This window comes from Henckelia pumila, chromosome 4, assembly GCF_033568475.1.
Source record: "Henckelia pumila isolate YLH828 chromosome 4, ASM3356847v2, whole genome shotgun sequence".
NCBI classification, from domain to species: domain Eukaryota; kingdom Viridiplantae; phylum Streptophyta; class Magnoliopsida; order Lamiales; family Gesneriaceae; genus Henckelia; species Henckelia pumila.
The window spans coordinates 137859031-137881009 of NC_133123.1; the positions used below are offsets into that span (position 1 = coordinate 137859031).

The following is a 21979-nucleotide window of genomic DNA, read 5'->3' on the forward strand; positions in this document are numbered from 1 at the left end:
TCCGGTCAGTTAATTTGTCAAATTTGGATTTGATTAATTAACTTTTCAAAGTTTTGGTATTCTAACTTTTACATTAACTTTTCAAAGTTTTATTATTCTAACTTTTAATTTTGACTATGTTTATCAAATTGTTTACGCAGTAACTCGACATGTCAACATTTTTTTGTGTTACATCATCATTTTCAAATATCATGTCAGTATTTTTCAGTGTCATATCATCAATTGGACCAAAGTAGTCGAAAATTAAAATTCAGTATACCAAAACCAAACTTTGAAAAATTAATAAATAAAAAAAAATAATAGTAAAGTCAATAGAACGTAAAAACTATTTTCTCCCAAAAAATTGCACTTTCTTATTTGTGCAAATTTTGTTTATTTCGATCTTTAACGTTGTGGTCATGTGCTAGCAAGTCTTAATCTTAATTAATTGTGTGATCTTTTTTACATCAGCAAGTTATTTAAAGTAATATATATATTTCGAGTAACAAAGTAAAATTTGACTTGCAATTTAGGTTTAGCCCCATTTACTTGCCGTCTAGGATGAAAATGATGGTGATGTATTTTAATGGCAATATTGAATTAGGAATTCTTTGAAAAATTGTCTGAAAGGGATAGGTCACTGGAACGAAACGACGTCGATCGCCCATATTTCTCAGAAATCAGAATGACAAATTTGACAAGTAAATGGATTCTCTTCCCGTTTCCATGAGAATGACAGTCTCCCAAGTTGTGTTTTCAAATATTTTTATTTTATTCTTTTTTTAACGGTTCAATTATTAATCCAACTATAATTTTAAACTAAATTGTGATTCATGTGAAATATTTAATACCATATGTCGGCTACCTTACGTTAAAACTTTGAATTTGTATTTCTTAATCGTGTCTGAAAAATCATATGCAATTAGTTGTCGGAACATCCTGAATTTACTAGCGTGGAAAACTATCGTAAAACGTCATACGTTTTTACAGAAATCCAATAAAAATTGCATTTTTAAATTTAATTAAAAATTTTGCACAAAAGTGTGTGTGTGTGTATTCATAGCTTTTAAAATAGTGTTTGAAAGATTTTTTAAAAATAATTTTTCAACTTTTCGTTCACAAAATTTCAAAATTCTGTTAACGAAAAATTGAAAAGTGATTCCTAGAAACTCTCCAAACAATACCTAAGTGGCTGATTGATGCCTAAGATTCAAATGAATAGTTGTACTATATTTAATGAAGATTGAACCCCAATGGCGGAGTCAAGATTATCAATCTATTTGGGCTAGAATTTGAAGCCCTCCAATGCTTTAATTTTTTGAATTTAGTTATCCGGATTAATATCAAATTATTCCAAAATTATTCAAAATTTACATTTAAAAAATTTCGACAAAATTTTGTGCCGCCCGGGTAGCACTGTACCTCCCTTGTTGAACCCGCAGTCGCTGTTTTTTTTTTTTGTCCGGACGGAGTCGATATCATGTAAATCATGTTAGTTAGATAACCACATTAGATAGACTCTGTGTGATAATCTCTCCCAATAAAAATGTTTGGAAATAGAATAAAAAAACTCTTGATGATCAATCAAACGCTTATATATATATATTATATATATATATATATATTTAAATAGAGTTTTGATCACATGGGCAATCACCATAAGCAACTACGTGAGCAACAGATTACGTGACAATCACTCATTGGATGTCCAAAGTGCCACGTCAGCTGTTGCTCACATAATTACCCATAATAGTTGTCCATGTGATCAAAACTCAATATATACATATATATTAACCATCTTTTACATCGATTGACAGTGCACAAGATGCAATAGCCCTTCGTACATTAAATCTTACATTAAAATTGAATCAATGTGATGCGTCACGTGGCAAGATTTTACCCAGTATAAAATCAACACTCGATACAATTATTAGAGGAATAAATATTCCGAAAACACGAAATAATTAAAAACTTAAATAAATATTATATAAGTACAAATTAAATAACACCGCATAAAGGAATATATATCCCAGTAAATTATTTTCATAAAGACCCACCAGTACCAAAATAACATTTATTAATACGAAAGCACTAAACGAAAGTCACTGATTATAAAGCCAACTTTTCTTTCAAAAAGATCTAAAATCATGCCAAGTAGAGCCTATTTGTCCGAAACTAAGAACAATTTGATATATATTTCAAAAGACGTTTAAAGTTCAATTAAGAAACATCTAATCAATTTATATAATAAATAAATAAATTCATTTAATCAATTTATTGTTAATAGACTTTTTTTAACTGCCACATACAGTTAAAAGTATAATTCGAATTTTTACGTCCACGTCATAAGGACTATTAAACTTCACTTTCCTTAAAAAAAAAAAAAACTTTAAATGGTGTAACTGCCACCACCACCACCCTGCAGTCAATTTATGAACATATTCCTACACGTGACGAATTTGAATTCAACAGTCTTCTTTCATTTTTTGAAACCACGTGTTGTTTTTTCACTGTAAAAATACGACCCCTTCATTATTGACCCTTTCTCCATATTCTTTCCTCCATTAAAATAGCTTCGCAAAACCTCTATCAAAAACATTATTCGAAAACAAATATATTAGACATACAGATAATATAATATGACTCCGATGAAGATTCTTCACAAGAACTCTACCTTCATCTTCCTCCCCATTTTTCTTATCCTCTTGAATTTCATGATCACGCGAACCTGCACGAATCCACCTCATCACCATCCAGCTGATTTCTCCTACTTCAAATCCACACTCACGAATTCGAACAAGCCTTGTTCCGATAAATCCAACAACAAATCCACCACTTCTAATTCGGAGCAGAGTTCTTCCTTCCCCGATTTCGATTCCGATGAAATCCTGAGGATTGCGTGGGAACCCGAGAACGTGGGATGGATCAAATCGGTTCGGAGGGAGATTCATGAGAATCCGGAGCTGGCTTTCGAGGAGCACGAAACGGGTCGGGTCATCCGCCGCGAGCTGGACGAGCTTGATATTAGCTACCGGTTTCCGTTGGCTAAGACCGGAATCCGGGCCGTGCTTGGTACCGGAAAACCTCCTTTCGTGGGTCTCCGGGCAGATATGGATGCGTTGCCTATTCAGGTTTCACCATTTCCTTCTTCTATATTTATTGATTATTACTTTATTAATCAATTATTAATTAGGGAAAATTGTTTTTATCGTTTTGTATGTACGTTATGTTGCAATTTCGCTCTTCTTTATTTTTCAATTTTAGTTTTAATTCGTTATTTTTATTTTTTTTTCTTCCAATTTTAGTCCTTTTTTGATTTTTTGATGTGACGCTGGTGTGACATCAATACAGTACTAAAGTGAAATTTACGTGTATGATATCACGTAAGCATTTTCGAAGAAAAATGACTAAAATTGCCAAAAATCAAAACAAACAGGACTAAAACTGAAATATAAAAAAATAGAAGATCGAAATTACAAAATAAAAACATATAGAATCAAAATTGCAGTTTTTTATATTAATTATTCACTAATATGCTTTATATTTGATCTGTCACCAAATCCCCAGCTTAAAAAAAACGCTTTTTTTTTTCTCTGACATGTGCTTCGGATTCAGGTTGTTAAAGTAGAATTTTGCTTCAATCTTTAGCCCATATGCTGCCTTAAACCTTCTCTTTCGTGGTTACTTCGATCGTACCCATGGGCTAATGCACATGGGATAGATGAAACTTTTTCATTAGTTCAAATTATGGGAGTCTCACATCAATCATGTGGAGTCCGCATAATTTGATCAAATCATGTATTTTCACCTATATAGGGTAAAACCCATGTGATAGAATGAAATTTTTCCACTTTCGGTTTGCGAAGTTGGTGTGAGACATCGTACTTAACTACATGTCTTAGCTTTTTGGAATATATTTGTGGCCCTAATCTCGACAATTAAATATTAAATTATTCGTTAATTAGTTTTTAAAAATTACTCCCTCCATATTTCTCCAAAAATCACTGAGAAAAATAAATTATATTTAAATTTTTATTTTTTTCTTATTTAATGCACTCAAAAAATAATTGTATGTTTTTTTAAGACATAATAATAAGGAAATATTAGACAAGTCAATATATTTGGGATTTTTAAAAAAAAATGTGTGACCGATTTAATTGACACGGAAGCATTATTAGCTTTTGCTAGTCAAAACACACCAAATCTTTTCCAAGCGCATGCGTATGCAACAGTACTAGTGGTGGTGGTAGTTTCTAAAAGCCGTATATCTTTGTCCATAGTACTCGAGGACTCGTTCAAATATCATGGTTATAATATGTGAGGATGTATTCCATTTAAAAATCCACCCATTTTTCCACCGTATGGGAAAATTTAGATTATAAAAAATTGGTTTGTATTCCATTTAATTTTCTTGAATGTGTTCACAGGAAGCTGTTGAATGGGAGCACAAAAGTAGAAATACAGGGAAGATGCATGCTTGTGGGCACGACGCTCATGTCGCTATGCTGCTTGGCGGGGCTAAGATCTTAAAGGCACGAGAAAAACACCTAAAGGTTCGGAATCACTTCCTCATGGACATTAATCGATCGATCAACATTGTTTTCCTTGTTTTCATATGCTTTTGTTTGGGGACCAATATAATGATAGAGGTTCAGAGTTAATTAGTATACTCGCGCATTAAAAGCTTGAGTTACACTGTTGTCACCGATTATTAGGTCAGGTGAAACAAATAATGTCCGTCCTACACACTTCCATTTCTAGCTAACACGTTTTTTTCCTGAAAAAAATAATAATAAGATAAAGATGTTTTAAAACCTAGTAAAATTAAATGAATGTCTATTAGAAATTTAGAATGGATGGTAAGAATTATCATATTGCATGATTGGTGAAATACCTTATTTGGACAACCACTTTTGGACAACCGGTAAGGGTCCGTTTGGACAACCATTTTAAAAAACTATAAAAACATTTTTATAAAATAATTGTTCAAACGCATATTTATTCTAAAAACAATTTTGAAAATATTTTATAAAAAAAATTTAAAAACAATTTTCTGAAAACGTTTTTGAAATTGTTGTCAAACGGAGCCTAAATTTTGATAGGCTTTCGTAAAACGTGTGGGGATCCTTGACTGGTTAAAATTTGATAAGGATAAGGGTTACTGGTTTCTTTGAGGTTGTTGGTCCAATTATAAGTGATTTTATTTTTCAGTTGGTTTATATTATTTCTGGGACCCCATGGCTTGAATTATGAGCTTCGTAGGAGCCACCACTGATACAACTTGATTTTGATGCATGCATCAATCTTTCCTTTTCTTGGCTGAGAAATCTCTCACTAATGGTGAATTTGACCCTGTCTCCAAGTTTCCCTCTCACACGCCCTACCACGTGCGCCTTGATTTTAACCGAAGAAAGGTCGTCATCCATGTTGAAAACGAGAGGGGAAATAACAGGCCGTAGCAGTAATTTGACGTGCTAATGAACTAGAAACTACATACGATGCAATGTTTGATCCTAAATATCAAACTAACATGTAAAGTTTCTTGTAACAGGGGACTGTGATACTGATCTTTCAGCCAGCAGAGGAAGCGGGGAATGGGGCGAAAAGAATGATCCAAGCGGGTGCTATTGAAGATGTTGAGGCCATATTTGCAGTGCATGTATCGCATTTACTCCCGACAGGAGTGATTGGGTCAAGAACCGGTCCTTTACTCGCGGGTTGTGGCTTCTTCAAGGCTGTTGTTACTGTTGAACCCGGCTTAGCCTGGAATGTATATAGCTCGGTTGACCCAATCTTAGCTGCTTCAGCTGCGGTGAATAGTATACAGAGCATTGTATCACGAGAGTCGAGCCCATTGGACTCTCAGGTTTGTGCCTAACGAACTTTTTTTTTTTTTTTGACAAAACTAGAAATCTTATTAAGAAAGATTATCATTCAATACAAGATTGACTAGCCAAGAAGGAAAGATCCCAGGTTCCCAAATAAAATGGGAAGGGGAAGAAAGAGTAAAAATTGCAATTTTATGCGCAACAATATTTGTCGATCGTAAAACATGAATAAGCTTAAGGCCAGAATGATAGTCCAAAGAAGATCGGATACTCATTGCAATATCACCAGTATAACCAACATCCTCTACTGGATTGGTGACTGCTTGCACCGCCAGAAGAGAATCAGTTCTTCCATAAAGAACAGTATCTAACGCGAATGAGTGCTTTTTTTTTTTCCAGGTCGTCTCGGTAACTTACTTCAAAAGTGGAGATGATCTTCATGTAATGCCAAATAGAGTTGAATTCGGTGGCACCTTAAGGGCTTTTTCCAAAGCAAGTTTTGAGCACCTTCTCCAAAGGATAGAACAGGTTACTTAGCTACTCATTTTTTATTTTACCATTTAAACAAAACATAGCCCAAGACTATACTACACCATGATGAACGTACCAAGAAGTTTTAACTCTGCAAATTTGAAACTCTTTTAACAGGTGATTGTATCCCAAGTTCGAGTTTACAAATGCTCGGCCACCGTGGACTTCTTCAAAAATGGGGACACAATTTACCCGCCCATGGTGAACCACGACCGAGCATATCGACACTTGGAGAAAGTCGTGGTCGATTTAGTGGGTCCCACAAACTTCGAGGTTGTCGAACCGATGATGGGATCGGAAGACTTTGCGTTCTACTCTGAGGTGATCCCTGCGACCTTCTACTTCATTGGAATCAATAACAAAACCTTAGGCTCCGTTCACACGGCCCACTCCCCACATTTCATGATCGACGAAGACGCCCTTCCCATTGGCGCAGCCACTCATGCTGCCATCGCCGAGAGATTTTTACATGATAACCCGATTGATACTCATAATTAAGCTGTTCACTTGGGTAAAGTTAGAGGTTCAAATGAGGCAAGTTCATCCCATTTCTTGAATGAGGCACGGACACGGTAGACAAAGCATTAGCTTGCTTTGAGATTGTATGAGAAGAGAAGGGTATACGTTAGGGTATTGATTTATTTATTCGTTTCTTTACATGTAATTCGTAGTAAATAGAGCAAGTGGTTATTTTCGAGGTATAGCTTACAGAATATTGACTTGTTCTCATTTATTAGTCGACTTTCGACGCATTTGATGAAAATTACGTCATTCAACCAAGGTTCTAAAAAGCGTGAAGCGCATCGAAGCGTGGAGGTCAAATTTCAAGTTTTTCAAGCTTAAGCGAGCTTAGAACGAGCTTAAGCATGAAAAAGCGTTTTCAATTTTTATTATAATTTTAATTATTTTAAGACAAACATTAAATAAAATGTTATATCAACCATAAATATATGATTTAATAGATAATTCAAGTTTTAAACTATAAATATACATATTTATAAAAATATTTTCATTTTAAAAAATAAATGAAATCTTTCGTTCTAAAAAGCGGTCGCTTAATCGAGCTTAAGCGTGTTAAAGCTTAAGCGAAATTAAGCGTCGCTTAAGCGAGCTTTTTAAAACATTGCATTCAACTAATTATAATTACGCTCAATATTGTAGGTTCTAAACTTATAACAAAAAGAAGGATAATTATTGTTGGATTTTTAAGCTCTGTCAACTTCAAATATGCCAATACGCCATGAAAATGAAGGAATCGAGTGCAGTAGAATTCCACCAAAAAACTCAAAGTCAGCAACAAAACTTGTAATTCCTAACAATTTGAAAAGCCCATTAAATTACTCTAAAAATTAGAAATTTGGACGATCACAGGATGATAAGCATACCGAAACAAAAGGTGATTCATCGAGGAACAATAATGTCGCGTCTTTATAGCTTTAACTATTTTTTTTTGACAGAGTTATAGCTTTAACTATTACTTCTTCTTCTTCTTTTTTTTTTTTGAAGTAAGAAAATATAGAGAAAAAATGATCCAGAAAACACATCAAGGCAGCAAGAACTACTTCATTGTAAACCTCATGATGCACAAGTTTTGGTTCCATATACTTGTTGAATCAAAATCAACTTCCTATATTCCCTAAAAATAAACAAAATTACATCTTATATGAACGAATAAATGAATATATGTGCAAAAGTATATCTGTTGAGTTTAATGGGCTTTTCACATCCCGGACTAACTTATATTTCCTCATTTTAAGCTTCAAAATTCTTACATCTTAGCCATTGCAACAACTGCATGATTTTACCTGCTCCTCGGCTGCAGAAACTCTTGATTTCCTTCACAATCTGATTATTTAGTAAAGACCATCGCTAACCTTGCCCGTGATGCTGTAACCTAACATGTTCGTGCAGTTTCAAAGCTTCCGAAGTGAAGCTCTCAAAGGCCTGAAAAATCGGAACTAGGCCACTTTGTAAACTAGTAGAATCTGCATCATGAACAAATTTCACAGCATCCTTGTTTTTTATTCTTTCTTCTGCCAATCTGTGCCTCATGGAATCCAAGTCCACTTTTAGATCGTCCAATGGCGACACTCCATTATCTGATGGAACTAACGACAACCCAGTTTTGTCTGACATTGCATCTTGTTCCCACTCAAGTTTTCCCACATCAAAACGACGTGTTCTGAGATGTTTCTCATAGTCTTTCGAAAGATATTCAGCTTTCAGCCTCTGTCGCCCCTCCTCATCTTGTTTTTCTCCTAGCTGTCTTAATATCGTTGCAAAGGTATTCATGGCACTTGCCACCTTCACCTCAGAAATAGCGTCCACTGCTTGATGCCAATCATTACAAATTATGAAAATGGGAGGAGCTCCAAGCTGACCCGGGGAGTAGGGAACAGGTCCATCAGGAGTCTCCTCTGGTTCATACTGAAGGCAATGCAGAAGCCACCCGTTCAATGATTTAACATAAGATTTTTGAAAGCCAATCCAATTACTAAAGTGGTCACACCACAAACTAAGCTCCCTTTCGAGCACAATGGTGGCTCTAGAGCTCAAATCAGTTTGGAGACCAGCGTTAGCTTTAAGCTTTCGCATTTTACTTTCCATGATGGCTTGAAACTGTTTTTGATGGAACTTGAGCATTGCCTTCCACATTCTGATCAACCTATAGGGCATGACACCATTGTGTGAATAAAACAGGGCTATACATTTGACATGAAACCTTAAGAAACGAAATAACTGAAGGTATTTCTTGAGAAGTTTGAGGACGTAAAAAGTCCAGGCAAAATACATTTTTAAGTAACTAAGTAACGAGAAGATATAAGAATCATTTTCGGGTTCCATTTCATAACATAAAACTACAACCAAATACCTATTTAAAAAATTCACTCGTTTTTTATTGATGAATCCATATCATAGAATAGTAAGGGCATTCTCTCGACCAATGAGGGGACAAGAACATTTTAGAACTACAGATTCTGAGAAAATGGGGATGATCACAGGTATGCTTAATGGAAAATTAAATGAAAATCCATAAAAAAACTACCAGGCATTGAGCATTTCATACCCGTGAATTAATGCAGCAACCTGGGGTTGTAATTCTTCATCCCTCAACTTGTGTATCCTGCTCGAAATACCATCAATTGTTTTAATGCTAACATCAAGCTTTGTTCGTAATCTTCTGATAGAAGCTTGAGCAGCATCAAGCTCAGTAGCCTCAGCTCCTCCCTCATCTAAAATTTTAAGCCTCTTGCACTTCTTTTCATACTGGACACGAATTCTTTCTTCCTCCTAATCATGTACCACTTAATAAGACTGAATTGTGATATAATAAATAAAAAATATTGATGCAGGGTAGAGCATTCAAAGAACTTATTATGGGATTTAAAACATGAAGCTTTTGAATTCAGCTTAAATTTGTGAGTTATTAAATGCAGGGACAAAAGCCAACAGATACTAACACACTTGACGCTAGCTAACCTTTAAGAATTGAATTGTAATGATGTAAATCTGAGATTCTGAATCACAATGAGCATAGAAAAAAGTTTTTTGTTAGACAACAAGTTCTGTATACAAAAGCACGGGCTTCTTTCCAGAGACATTTATCAAGTACTTGAACATATACCTACCAACCCATGCTAAAGTTTTTCTCAGCTTTTAATATTTGGCAAATGTCATAAACAAAAGTACATCTTGTTGATGCACAAATGGGAATCGAAAAAATCAATTTGACTTAAGAGTTAAGAACCCCACAAAACCAGAGTACAAGCGTTGGCAAGCTTGAACAAACAACATCGTAATGAAAAAACACAGAATAGGATAGTACCAAGAATCAGAAAAGAACACAGCTAAACCAACTTTACCTTTACTTCTTTGTATAACTTTTTCTCCCAAACAAGCAGCTTGTCCAGCGTGGAAGAGAGGTTGCAATCCTTCGTATCTACATCCTTGCCAACATCTTCAAAGTAAGACTTTGCCAACGTTGTTGTTCCAGAAGCTAATTTTACAGATTGAATCGATGAAGCATCCCTTGATGACATGGACGGAGTAATATGACCGATAATCCGGGACAGAATTACTGAAATAAAAGTTTAGACAATTAAGTTTCCACAGAATTCCAAGATCATTGTGTTTCTCAATACCACATTGGGCACTTTCGTGGTTGAGCAATCTAGCAGGTCAAAACGATGGATGGTTATGCATATCAAGAAGGAACAATATAACACGATTCTGGGAACCATTAAACGGGGAATTAAATAAATCGACTGATTAAATAATAAGAGTAAATAAAGACCACCACATAAACAAACTATACCACATAGAAAATTAAACCATGAATCATAATTAGTGAACTGAGAGAATCATAAGTAGTGGACGAGAGATATATAAAGAACAGCACCTTTAAAAAAACTTGGCTGATGCGGTAGCTTCCCAACCTCAAGCATCATGGCTACCTCTTTTCCAAAACCAGATGCAATCTCGAAATCATCTCTGATTTCAGCAACGACCTCCAGCAGATCCCGATTGCCACGAGGTGGCAATGGAGTTACACCACATAACTTGGAAGAATCAGCATCCTGGTCTGATGCATCCTTCAGCTCAAAAGACTCCCCTTTCCTTTTCATGGAGTTCTCATCCACAATCTTTGACACATAAGTTTCAGGACTACTCTTCTCATCCGACAAACTAATTCCAAAACTCTGAGATTGACCAGTCCAGGAAGTTCCCTTCTGATATGGTGGTGATGGCGACATTGATGGTTTTAAGATTTCTTTGGGATATTGCTTTTCATTTTGCCCACTACGTGTAGATGGCATCGATAATTTCTCGCTTTCATCACTACTCCATGAAGTCACTGATCTTGAATAATTCTCACTTTTATGCAATGGAACTGGCCTTGAACTACCCCCACTTTCACGTGTCTGTGCTGAGTTTGAACTACTTTTTTTCCTCATCGATACTGCCTCAGAATGAGGGACACGCGTTCTAGATCTCTTTTCCAGTTCGGCTTTCATTCTCTTTCCCTTGAGAAAATCTTTAGACACCTCATTCTCCGTGTCTTCCTCCAAATCAGGAATCCCCTCCCTCTCCCTCAGCTCATTTGAATCTGGGCTGCTAGTATTTGACCCATGCCCATATCTCCCACTCGAATAATAACTGAGGTAACCATTATCTGACACATCAAAGGGGTTCAACAAATCCCAACCTGAGGCTTTAGGTGAAGGTGGAGGCGGCGCCTCTTTTTCTTTTCTTACTTCTACACTATTATTAATCGTTGTTGCAGGTGAACCCCAATTAAAATATCCATAATTACCACCATAACCTGAGTTCCCATAACCTGCTGGAGAATTCCAATATGACTCCGAGTGACTGTAAGTCGGTTCATTTGGTGGGTCCTGAATCACTGTTCTCATTTCAGGCGCTGACTTGTTCATGTAATACACATTTGAATTGCTCGCGTAATGCAACGGCCGCCCCAGCGGCTGCCCTCCCGGTTGGTACCAACGATCAATATAAGGTTCCCCAAACGAACGCGGCGGGTATGAATAAGAAAATGGATCCACATAAGGATCATTAATCACTCCATCGCCAAAGCTCTGTCTATACCCATTGAAAACACCAGGCGGATAATGAGATGATGATTCAGCCTCGTCATGTAAACTTACTTCATAATCAAAATCGTTCCCTTTCTGCTCATGCACCCGATGTTCATTAAGCTGATGGCTCTCATCAGAATCAAGCGACCGACGATGATGATCATGAGTAAAATTATGATTGTGACCTTCGGAATCTCCATCATCATCATCATCAGAAGAAGAATCCGATAGATTCAAGTGCGACTCAACCTCATCCTCATTATCACGCAAACCCAATTCATCAACATTGTCATCTTTTATCTTCGAATTTTCCGGCAAAATCAATGGCGGCGAAGAAACAGAGGAAGAAAGAGCCGAGTTAACAAGCTCTTCTTCCACGAACTTCCGGAGCGCATCCCCGACATCTTTCAGCGACCGGAAGTAAGAAACATGAGCCGCGGCGAGGGCGTAGCGGTAGTTCACGGCGGCACGTATGAGTTCCCGCCGCTCACGGCAGCGAACTACAAGCGGCGAATCCTCAGCCTTAGACCCACCACACCCCATGGGAAAACAAAATCATTGGAAGCAAATTGCTGTGCAGTAGCGTACCTGGATCGATTCCCACACAATTGCACTGTGAAAGAGAGAGAGATCTGGAAAATGCTCAGGCCTCAGCTGCGAGCTAACGTACTAGCGTCCTTGCAGAGAGTACAATCGTTGATCCATGAAATTGTTTACTTTTTTAGTGATGCGAGCTGAAAAAGGCGGCAAGCTAGAACGGACTAAATTTAGCAAGAAAGGTAACTTCTAAATCCGACCGTCGAAGTATAAGGGCAGTGAATCTTGGTCGTCCATACAAAGATGAGGGCTTTCTTGATTTGCAATCCACCTAGAAACTGTTACCTTATAAATTCAATATTTTTTTAAAACCTTAAATAAAATTAAATTATACATGAGAAGCTATTTATTAGGTGAAATAGTTATTAATCAAATGTAAATTTTTAGAAGTAATATTAAATTTTTAATAAAATAAAGAGTATTTTTTTCGACGAAATTAGAGACAAATTAATCGATGATCTAAAACCAAAACCTCAAATAGGCAGGTAAATAAATAAATAAATTAGAGACGAATTAGCTGAGACCGACTTGATTTGAGGGAAACTTTGGTGGGCCACTGAAACTGGTTGTTGATTTTTTTACAAATTCAAATATAATAAATTGGACGCCTTAAATGAAACGTGTTATTTTGGTGGTTGAATTTCATTGTCTTTGCATCAAAGTTGGCAATCAAAGATTTCCCAATTTCTAACCCAATAAATTGATGGTTAACCTAATATTAAACACGAGGGAATTTTCAAAATCATAAAATGACAATTATTTTTGTCGCTTTCTATTAGACCAAATAATCTCAAATGAAATTATGACTTCGTCATTTTTCGTTAATAACTATGCATATTTCGTGTCATGGAACCCGTAACATGATATCTATCACTCCAAATGTTCATTTTTTTTTTTTTTAAAAGGATTGACCCCGAAGGGGACCCCATTTCACATGAGTCAGATGTCCACTGGCTCATGCGAAGGATAAATCGAGGGATGTGCACGAGCGACAAGAACATGAAAGAGGGAGCACATGACCCAATCTCCAGAGCATATCCCCACAATATTTCAACAAGAAATATGCTCCACACGAGAATCAAATCCGCAACGCTGGAGAATTTCTTCCCACGTCACCTCAGGCCTTAATCCTTACCTGTTTTTTTATTTCAAGTTTGTTTGGCTACAAGCTTAAGTTCTTTAAAAACGTTTGGTAAAAAACAAATAAAGAAAGAATTATCTTGTAGGATAACTCACAAATCATTTTAAAAAACATTGATACACACATCTTATTTTATCAGATCGATAATATTTTAATCAATACTTTAAGACTAAATATTATTGCATTATAAATATTTCCTATCATAATATTTATTAATTAAAATTGTGAAGTATACGAGTTCAAACTAATTATTGATTTATTTAATAAATTTAAGGTCATGTTTGATATCAAAAGTTAGATCAAAAAATATTTTTTTTTCTTTTTTAGTTTATAATGTGTTTGGATGGTCATGCACTTTTTTAAGTCAAATTTATAGTTTTTTCAAAAGCTCAAAATTAGAGCTTAAAAAACACTTTTTTTAAAAAAAAAAATCTATGAAATCCGGGCTCTAAGTTTATCAAACAAATTAAGTTTAATATATCCCTCGAGCAAGAGATGAAGTTCAAATTCGAGCCTACCGTTTGATACATAGATGAGATAACGAATGTTGATTGATAAAAGAAGATAAGTATGTATTTGATAGTTTTTTTTTTTATGTTTGATATGATTTTTAAAAGTGGGATAAGTTAGTACAAATAATTTAGATTGACCAAAATACCATTTTCTCTCTCAATTATTAATCAAGTGGACCAATTTCTTTCCACCCATGTGATTTTCATTATTTATAGTGAATGAATAGTTTTGTAAATTACTTTTGTAATCCATGTGGGCAAATATAATCAAAGGTAGATTGTGTTGATGGGTTTTTCATGAGCTAGTCTAACTTTTATCAATCCATATCCTAGTCCATGTTCAAAAATCAATTCAAACATAAGCTTAGTTACCAATCCAAAAGATATCCTGTCAATCAAACGGTCTCATTTTTTTTCCCCATTGCCTATGTCGTTGCATATTTAATTCTTTATTATTTTATGTGAATGTCTATTAAAATCATTCAAACCACTAAAGTGATGCTCCAACTAAAAATAAAAAAATTATTTTATTTCAAATATACATAGGCAAGTTTCAGCAGTCGGATCTCTCTCTAGACACTGTTTGTCTTTTGGGTTTTGGCCAAGCGGACTTTGTGTGATGAGTCGTATGATCATCTAATGATTCTATATAATAAGAAATAAAAACAAATGTTCCAAACAAATTCAATGGATGAAGACGAGATCGTGACACGAACTAATGAAATTGCATCGTAAAACTGCCATCCATATTAACAGAGCGTGTTTCCCTGCTGCAAACATGAAAGACAATACTAGAAAGTTCAAAAAAGCCAATTAAGACTAATGTTTCCAAGCCAAATGAGCAGTGGAAATTGTGCCAAGGCAATGAAGAGCAGAAGATAATGATGCCTGCTTGAATCGTAAGTCCTCACTTCAGCAAAAAGAACCCTCTTCATAGTCTTCACCAAGAAAATTCCCATGCACAAACACGTCCATGGCAACATGAAGTAGTATGCATATCTCCAAAATATTTTTCCCAAGATAGCTAGAGATAGTCCAGTAAAAGTATACCCAGCATACGCCACCATATCGAGTAGTGGTGCCTCACCACTACCCAATGAGAAGAGTGTCATTTTCAGAAGGGCTACTTGAAAAGTCCAGCCTACAACTCCCTTGGCAAAAAGCCAGTTTACAGCTTCGGGGCTAAACCTGGCATGACAGGTACAGTTATTAGGTAGTGAAGTGAAATTCTAACGATGGGTGGTGGGCTAAAACAGATGCAAAGGGATGGAAAGTACACTCGTTCACTTCGACTTGTAGAAGAAAAATAAGATACCGAACATATCACCAGGCAAAGACACGGAAATGGGGGGAGGGGTGTGGCAACAGTGGATTGCACTCTAAAAAAAATTACATTTCAAAAATGGTCATGAAAATTTGATAACTATGATGAGCCATGGAAAAAGAAAATTAAATGGATACAACATATATATAGAAAGAAAGGATGAACTTACTTTCCATGAAGACCTAATGATAAACCAGCAAGAACAACATAGGTTCCAAATGCCATCAACGGAATATATAAGTCTGGGGCATTGATATCATAGATTGGAGGTTTATAGGAGAGCCTTCCACCAACAGGCTCTGTAATTCTTGTCCAATGGCCCTAAAGAACACCAAAATATGAGTGAAAAATATTTTCTAAGGAAAAACATGAGCGACAAGAAAGCATAAATAAGCCTTTACAAGTATTTTGAAAGATATAGATGTCTCACCCTGTGCAGAAATGGGAAAAGAACAACCTTCAATTTATTCTTCACATAATGATCATTGACTTGGAAATAGTATTGAGGGTCGGAAAAATACCTGCTAATCTGTTTACAACAATAATCGAAAGCCAAAAAGAAGGAAAAAGTTATATAATGGGGAATTGTACACGGTAATATCCAATCTTCTTCGTACAACAACAACCAGCATATCCAATCATAAAAGCTAAAAAAAATAAATGGTCAGAATCACATATGCTACTTACATTGCTTTGCACGTATTCGGAACTAGATCCTAAAATTTTCTCTCCATAAGCACCCAATCCACCTCTAATGAATCCAGAACTTGCACCGTAGAACGTATTCCCAAAAGGATTTGGCTGCGTGTTAGGTGGTCTAGGCACCCCAGTCTGTGGCCCAAGATTATCATACATCTCCGGAAATCAGGCAAGCTCTGCAATTTAATACATCAGCTCATGACGAAAAGGGGATCCTAAAATGAGAAATAACTAAGCAACGTTTTGAGAAATGTTTAAAGTATTTTTTTTCCCAGTGATGGATCAAGAACACACGCATAAATGAAGACTTAAATTGGCGAAATATTAGAACTCAATCCTTCAAATTCAGAAACTAATACTGCAGCCCACATTTTTTCAGGAAAATAAATCAATCTCCTAAGACTAGGAAAAAAACCTCGACATCAAACAAGATTCAAAAGAACTATTTTTTCTTGGTCTAGAAGTAACTTAAATAATAAATATTTAGTAAAACAAAATCGCTGCTTATCATCTACTACAAAAACATCAGATCACGACGCTCGTACGTATAAACTTTAAACAGCCCACCCACATTTAGAAATTCTAAACTCGAAAAACATGGAAAAAAAGGGCAGCTACCCAAATCTGTCTAATGAAAACAGTGTTGCTGCAATACTACGAACGCACAACAACATCAACAGATCTTCTCACTACACAGATCGAATCCTTGAATAATCGATACGCAGCGGAGGGTCCGTGCCAAATCGGATACGGCGGGCACGCGGAGCACGACGCTCGGGTTCCAAGCACACGATTTCTCAGAAGAAATCTAAGAGGAAACAAAATCAAAAAAGAATGAGAAACACAAGAAGCGTACCGATCGACAAATTGAAGTGAATTCCACGATTATATCTCTTCAGGCGATGCTGAAATTGGAAATCGCGGTTCTATTCGATGTGTTGGTTCTCCGTTCTCAGAATGGAATGGGTTGGGCTATTTATTTGAACCAAAATGGGCCGTCAATTGGAAAGGCCACTCTCTTTTGTGGGCTGTAGTTGGATTGAAAATTCATCAATTATTTCAGATGACCCTAATTGATCAGAAATTCTCTGAATAACTTGATTCGAGACACTTTGAATGGGTAATCAGAGGATGCGGTTAGGATATTACTCAAATCACATATTCCATAGTTATATATTAATATATATGTATAATTAATATTATAATGTTAATGTGACAAATCATAAATCATTACATTCACGGCTAGATAATATCGTTAATGTAAATTGAATTCTACTTTAAATTTGTGTTGATGATTTTTTGGAAAATTAAATGTTCGTTAAATGTAATTTTTTTTTTGGTAACAAATGAAAACATTGAGATGGATTCTCTGGAATAAACTAATCTAGGGCATTCTAGGACATTGGCAGTAAAAAAAACTTATTTATTGAAATATTTTTTAAAAATTTTATTGACATTTAAATTTCAGTGCTACGTAAATATGTTTAGTAAATTGTAAATTAAAACTATTGTGTAAATTAATTGTTTAATTTACATACGTTTCAACCAAATTTTCAGTCTAAGCAATTTATAACTGTATTTTATATTTATTTAAAATAGATAGCAATATTTAACCAATTTTCAGATATGACAAGGACTCAATATCCATGTATAAATAATGTTGAGTTATGTGTTAGACCTTTGAATGATAAATTAATTTCTATTATTTATATGAGTTACACATCTATTGATTATAGCATTATTTAGCGTGGAAGACAATATTTTATATATTTACATCTTACCGTGTTCAACTCAAATTTTATATAATAATCGGAGTTAAAAAAGATATTACCAGTAGATATTTAAAAACACAAAAATTGATGTGAGACCGTCACATATAAAAATCTTTCAATATGTCATAATTCATAAGTAAACAATTTTTTAATATATATTTTATGTATACACATGGAATGTGACACTACTAGGGGTGGTATATCATACCGAAAATTACGGTATAAAAAATATTATATCGACGATATCATACAGAAACTCTCGGTATACCGAAATTTTCATTACATATAAATAACATATTGATCATACCGAAATTTCGATACGATATCGATATACACCGTTGTATATCGAAAAAAACCCTTATATTTTAATAAATTTATAAATTTATTTGTTATAAATAAATATTATATATTTTTAATTTTTTTATATAATTTCGATATTTTGATATACCGATATATACCCAAATTTTCAACCCAAATGTTTCATATTTTTTTCGAAATCGGCCGGTGTGTATGTATATATATATACATAACGCGTTACTAGCATCGGAACCGCGTCCGTCTGTCTGCCATATGGATGTTCATATTCAAGAGAGTACACTTCAATATTCAAACTACCCCTAGACTTCGTTGTTGTTCTTCGAAATTCAGACAGCCCAAAGATTGTAATTTATCAGCAGGATACTTTGTAGCAATCGAGCTCCCTTAGCTATCAATGAATATGTGTGGAAGGGTGTACCTCAAAGGATTGGTGTTGTACCTTTTGGCTTGGATTGCAGCAGCTGCTGATCAGCCTCAGACCGTGGGCAAGAATGGACCAAAATCAGGCAAAGGCTCTGGGTCTTCTGTGATTTTCCCCGTCACCGGAAATGTTTACCCTTTAGGGTGTGGCACTGTTTTTTAATCTCCTTTTCTAGTTTGTATGTGTGATTGTGTGTGTTTTTGGGAATCGAGAATGCTTAGTGTCAGTGATCGGCAATTTATCTATCCATTTTTTGTGCTGGGATTGTTTCATTTGTGTTCAATGCACGGTTGCAGATGACACATAGGGACCATTTGTTTGTGATTTCTTGGGAATTGTTTTCTTGGTAGTCATCTATCTGATGTACATGGGTTTGACTCTTTGTATGTTAGTTGGATTTGTTGTTTGTCGGATTAAGGCTTGCAGCATGAAAGAAAATAGCTTTTGTCTCGATCGATTTCTGTCTCAATAAAAATTTTGTGAGTGAAGCTTGGTTCATCTATTTGGTTGAACTGTTGACTGCGTGTCAAAAGATTGTTATGATCTTTTTTGCATTTGGGGCCAATTATTGACTGGATTTTACTTTATCAGCCACTTCCTTCCAATCTGGTTGGGGTATATTGGCTAATATAGAATTTTCTTGGGCGAAATTTAGTTTCAAATAATATATTCTCATAGTTTCATTACCAGCTATCTTGTATTTCTCCTTGCTCAGGTAGGTTTGGGAGAGCTTCTAGGAAGCACTTTTCAGCTTTTTCTTCATAAAATTTTGAAATTACGTGAAATTTTGTGAAGGAAAAGCAGAGAATTTTGAAATTACGTGAAATTTTGTGAAGGAAAAGCAGAGAAGTGCTTTCTAGAAGCTCTCCAAAACACTAGCTCAGTTTATTTACTCCGATATCAGCAGGGCATTGACTAAAAACTTGTTTTTCCCCTTAAGTTGAATCTTTTAGATTGATTTTCTGTAGTGCTGGTGCATGATCTAATATTTATTTTAGTTTGACGGTTTGTCATATTTCATTTTTTGTTATAGGTACTATCATGTGACTATCAATATAGGCCAACCTTCAAGACCTTACTTTCTGGATATAGATACCGGCAGTGACCTCACATGGCTCCAATGTGATGCACCTTGCGCTAAATGCACACCGGTAAACTTTTTCTTTCTTTTGAGCTGGTTTTGTGGGTCGATGAACAGTAGCTGTACTAAAATAATGCTCAGTAGTATCCAGTGATTGTTTTTGCTTCATGATGTGTTTCTCCAGGCCCCTCATCCTCTTTACAAACCCAACCGAAACCTTATAACATGTCTGGATCCCGTGTGTGTTTCCCTTCAAGGGCCTGGGAACCAGGATTGTCCATCACCACAGGAGCAGTGTGATTATGAGATTGATTATGCTGACCATGGTTCGTCTTTAGGCGTGCTGATCAAAGACTCCTTTCCCCTTAAATTTACCAACAGCAGCACAATAGCACCTCATCTAGCATTTGGGTACGCCACTAAAAGTGCCTTAAATTTAAGTTCCTTTGTTTTCGGGTACACCTGAAGTAAATTGTAGGTCTCTGGTGTTTCCTCCAACTAATATCATAGATTCTTAGTTTGATGTAAAAAGTAAAGCATACATTATTTTTTCAGCCAACAAGTTGTAATTTCTTCCTTGCAATCTAATATCTAGCTGTGGGTACAATCAAGAGGTTCCAGATTCAGCCCATCTACCTTATACCGATGGAGTCCTTGGCCTTGGCATTGGGAAGTCAAGCATTCTCTCCCAGCTGCGCGACATGGGTCTAATAAAAAACGTTATAGGTCACTGTTTAAGTGCACAAGGTGGAGGATTTCTTTTCTTTGGAGACGACTTTCTCCCTGCTTCAGGCATTGTATGGGCGCCGGTATTAAGCCAATCGTGAGTTTCATTTCGTCATTCAAAACGAGTTTAAAGCCAAATCAGAAATTTAACATATCTACTTGTTATTCAGAAAATACTACTCATTGGGACTGGCAGACCTCCAATTCGGCGGCCAAGCTTCCCCTATCAAAGGCCTCCAAACAGTGTTTGACAGTGGAAGTACCTATACGTACTTTAGCTCTCAAGCTTACAATGCCCTCGTTTCACTGGTGGGTTCAAATTTTTTGTGTAATATCTGTATTTGTAGTTTCCATATAATTACCATTCTTTATCTGCAGATAAAGGGTGACTTGAATGGAAAGCAACTTAAGGATGCAGTCGAGGATAAAAGCCTTCCCATCTGCTGGAAAGGCACAAAACCCTTCAAATCCATTCGAGATGCTGCTAGTTACTTCAAGCCTTTAACATTGATCTTTACAGAGGCAAAAAACGTTCAATTTCAATTGCAGCCCGAATCTTATCTTATTGTCACTGTAAGCAAAGAACTGTACTTTCTAAGTTAAGTCGAGCATATAGAAAACCGAAAACCTTGAACAGTTGATGCATTTGATTCAGAAGCATGGCAACGCGTGCTTAGGCATCTTGAATGGAGGCAAGGTTGGATTAGGAAGTCTAAATGTTATTGGAGGTTTGTATTGAAAACTGAAAATATCATTTAGTCCATGCCTCATTGTAAATCCGTCAGCACGTGATTTTCTTTTTTGCGATCTGCTTGATTTTTGCAGATATTTCTCTTCAAGATAAGCTCGTGGTCTATGATAACGAGAGACAGCGAATTGGATGGGCATCAGCGAACTGTAACAGGCTACAGAAGTCCTGACCGATTTAAATTGTTTTTATTTGCTTTCGGCTAGGCTCGGGGGTTCTCACCAGTATATTTTGTTTATTTAGCAGCATGGATCGTCGTTATGATGGAGGTTTGTATCTGCCTTACGCTGGCAGTTACGGTACCTTGGAAGATACTTGCGCTGCAACTTTTGGTTCCGGGGAGAAAGCAGAAAATAAAAGATGAGATGCTTTCTTGTATGTGTAACTTTGTGGTGTTCATATATATGTGTAGAAATGTCAACATATTCTGGACCGGATGGCAGTGTGCAATTAGTAATGGCTTGAACCTGTCACATGTTACCGGATTGAATCGGACTAGAATAAGGGAGTGTTTGCAATAGATTGTGATTTTGTAGAATTGATTAATTTATAGATTATAAAAAAATTAAAAAAAATCAAAAGTTGGTAGTGTTTGAAAAAAATGTGAAAATCTAAAAATCAAAGTTTGGTAGTGTTTGATAAATAAGTGATTAGAATGATTTTTACAATGACCTTCTTATTAGAATCATTTTTGTAGAATCATAA

The 21979-nt window shown here is 35.7% G+C and overlaps 4 protein-coding genes across 6 annotated transcripts; 2 read left to right on the top strand and 2 right to left on the bottom strand.

The window, feature by feature from the left end:
- Positions 1–2483: 2483 nt before the first annotated feature.
- Positions 2484–7123, top strand: LOC140862718 (IAA-amino acid hydrolase ILR1-like 6). Its single transcript, XM_073265753.1, has 5 exons — positions 2484–3110; positions 4407–4532; positions 5531–5845; positions 6207–6335; positions 6456–7123. Exons 1-5 carry the CDS (start codon positions 2619–2621, stop codon positions 6834–6836), a joined length of 1443 nt encoding a protein of 480 aa, XP_073121854.1. The 5' UTR covers positions 2484–2618; the 3' UTR covers positions 6837–7123.
- A 772-nt stretch (positions 7124–7895) lies between these two features.
- LOC140864508 (uncharacterized) lies at positions 7896–12686 on the bottom strand. The gene is made up of 4 exons (XM_073268739.1): positions 10738–12686; positions 10202–10416; positions 9406–9629; positions 7896–9003 (listed from the first exon to the last, which is right to left on the bottom strand). The coding sequence occupies exons 1-4, from the start codon at positions 12476–12478 to the stop codon at positions 8208–8210; spliced, it is 2976 nt and encodes a 991-aa protein (XP_073124840.1). The 5' UTR covers positions 12479–12686; the 3' UTR covers positions 7896–8207.
- Positions 12687–14873: 2187 nt separating this feature from the next.
- Positions 14874–17178, bottom strand: LOC140865245 (uncharacterized). 2 transcript variants are annotated; one of them, XM_073269811.1, is made up of 5 exons: positions 17065–17178; positions 16197–16384; positions 15940–16038; positions 15679–15830; positions 14874–15373 (listed from the first exon to the last, which is right to left on the bottom strand). In XM_073269811.1, the coding sequence occupies exons 2-5, from the start codon at positions 16362–16364 to the stop codon at positions 14986–14988; spliced, it is 807 nt and encodes a 268-aa protein (XP_073125912.1). In that variant the 5' UTR covers positions 16365–16384; positions 17065–17178; the 3' UTR covers positions 14874–14985. The 2 variants fall into 2 exon arrangements, with proteins under 2 accessions (XP_073125912.1, XP_073125913.1); XM_073269812.1 differs by lacking the exon at positions 17065–17178 and adding an exon at positions 16827–17057.
- Positions 17179–18511: 1333 nt separating this feature from the next.
- LOC140865282 (aspartic proteinase Asp1-like) lies at positions 18512–21885 on the top strand. Of its 2 annotated transcripts, none has more exons than XM_073269877.1 (9): positions 18512–18862; positions 19753–19870; positions 19985–20211; positions 20396–20623; positions 20697–20835; positions 20905–21099; positions 21185–21254; positions 21352–21439; positions 21521–21885. In XM_073269877.1, the coding sequence occupies exons 1-9, from the start codon at positions 18693–18695 to the stop codon at positions 21636–21638; spliced, it is 1353 nt and encodes a 450-aa protein (XP_073125978.1). In that variant the 5' UTR covers positions 18512–18692; the 3' UTR covers positions 21639–21885. The 2 variants fall into 2 exon arrangements, with proteins under 2 accessions (XP_073125978.1, XP_073125977.1); XM_073269876.1 differs by having other exon boundaries at positions 18514–18862; positions 21182–21254; positions 21521–21880.
- Positions 21886–21979: the final 94 nt, after the last annotated feature.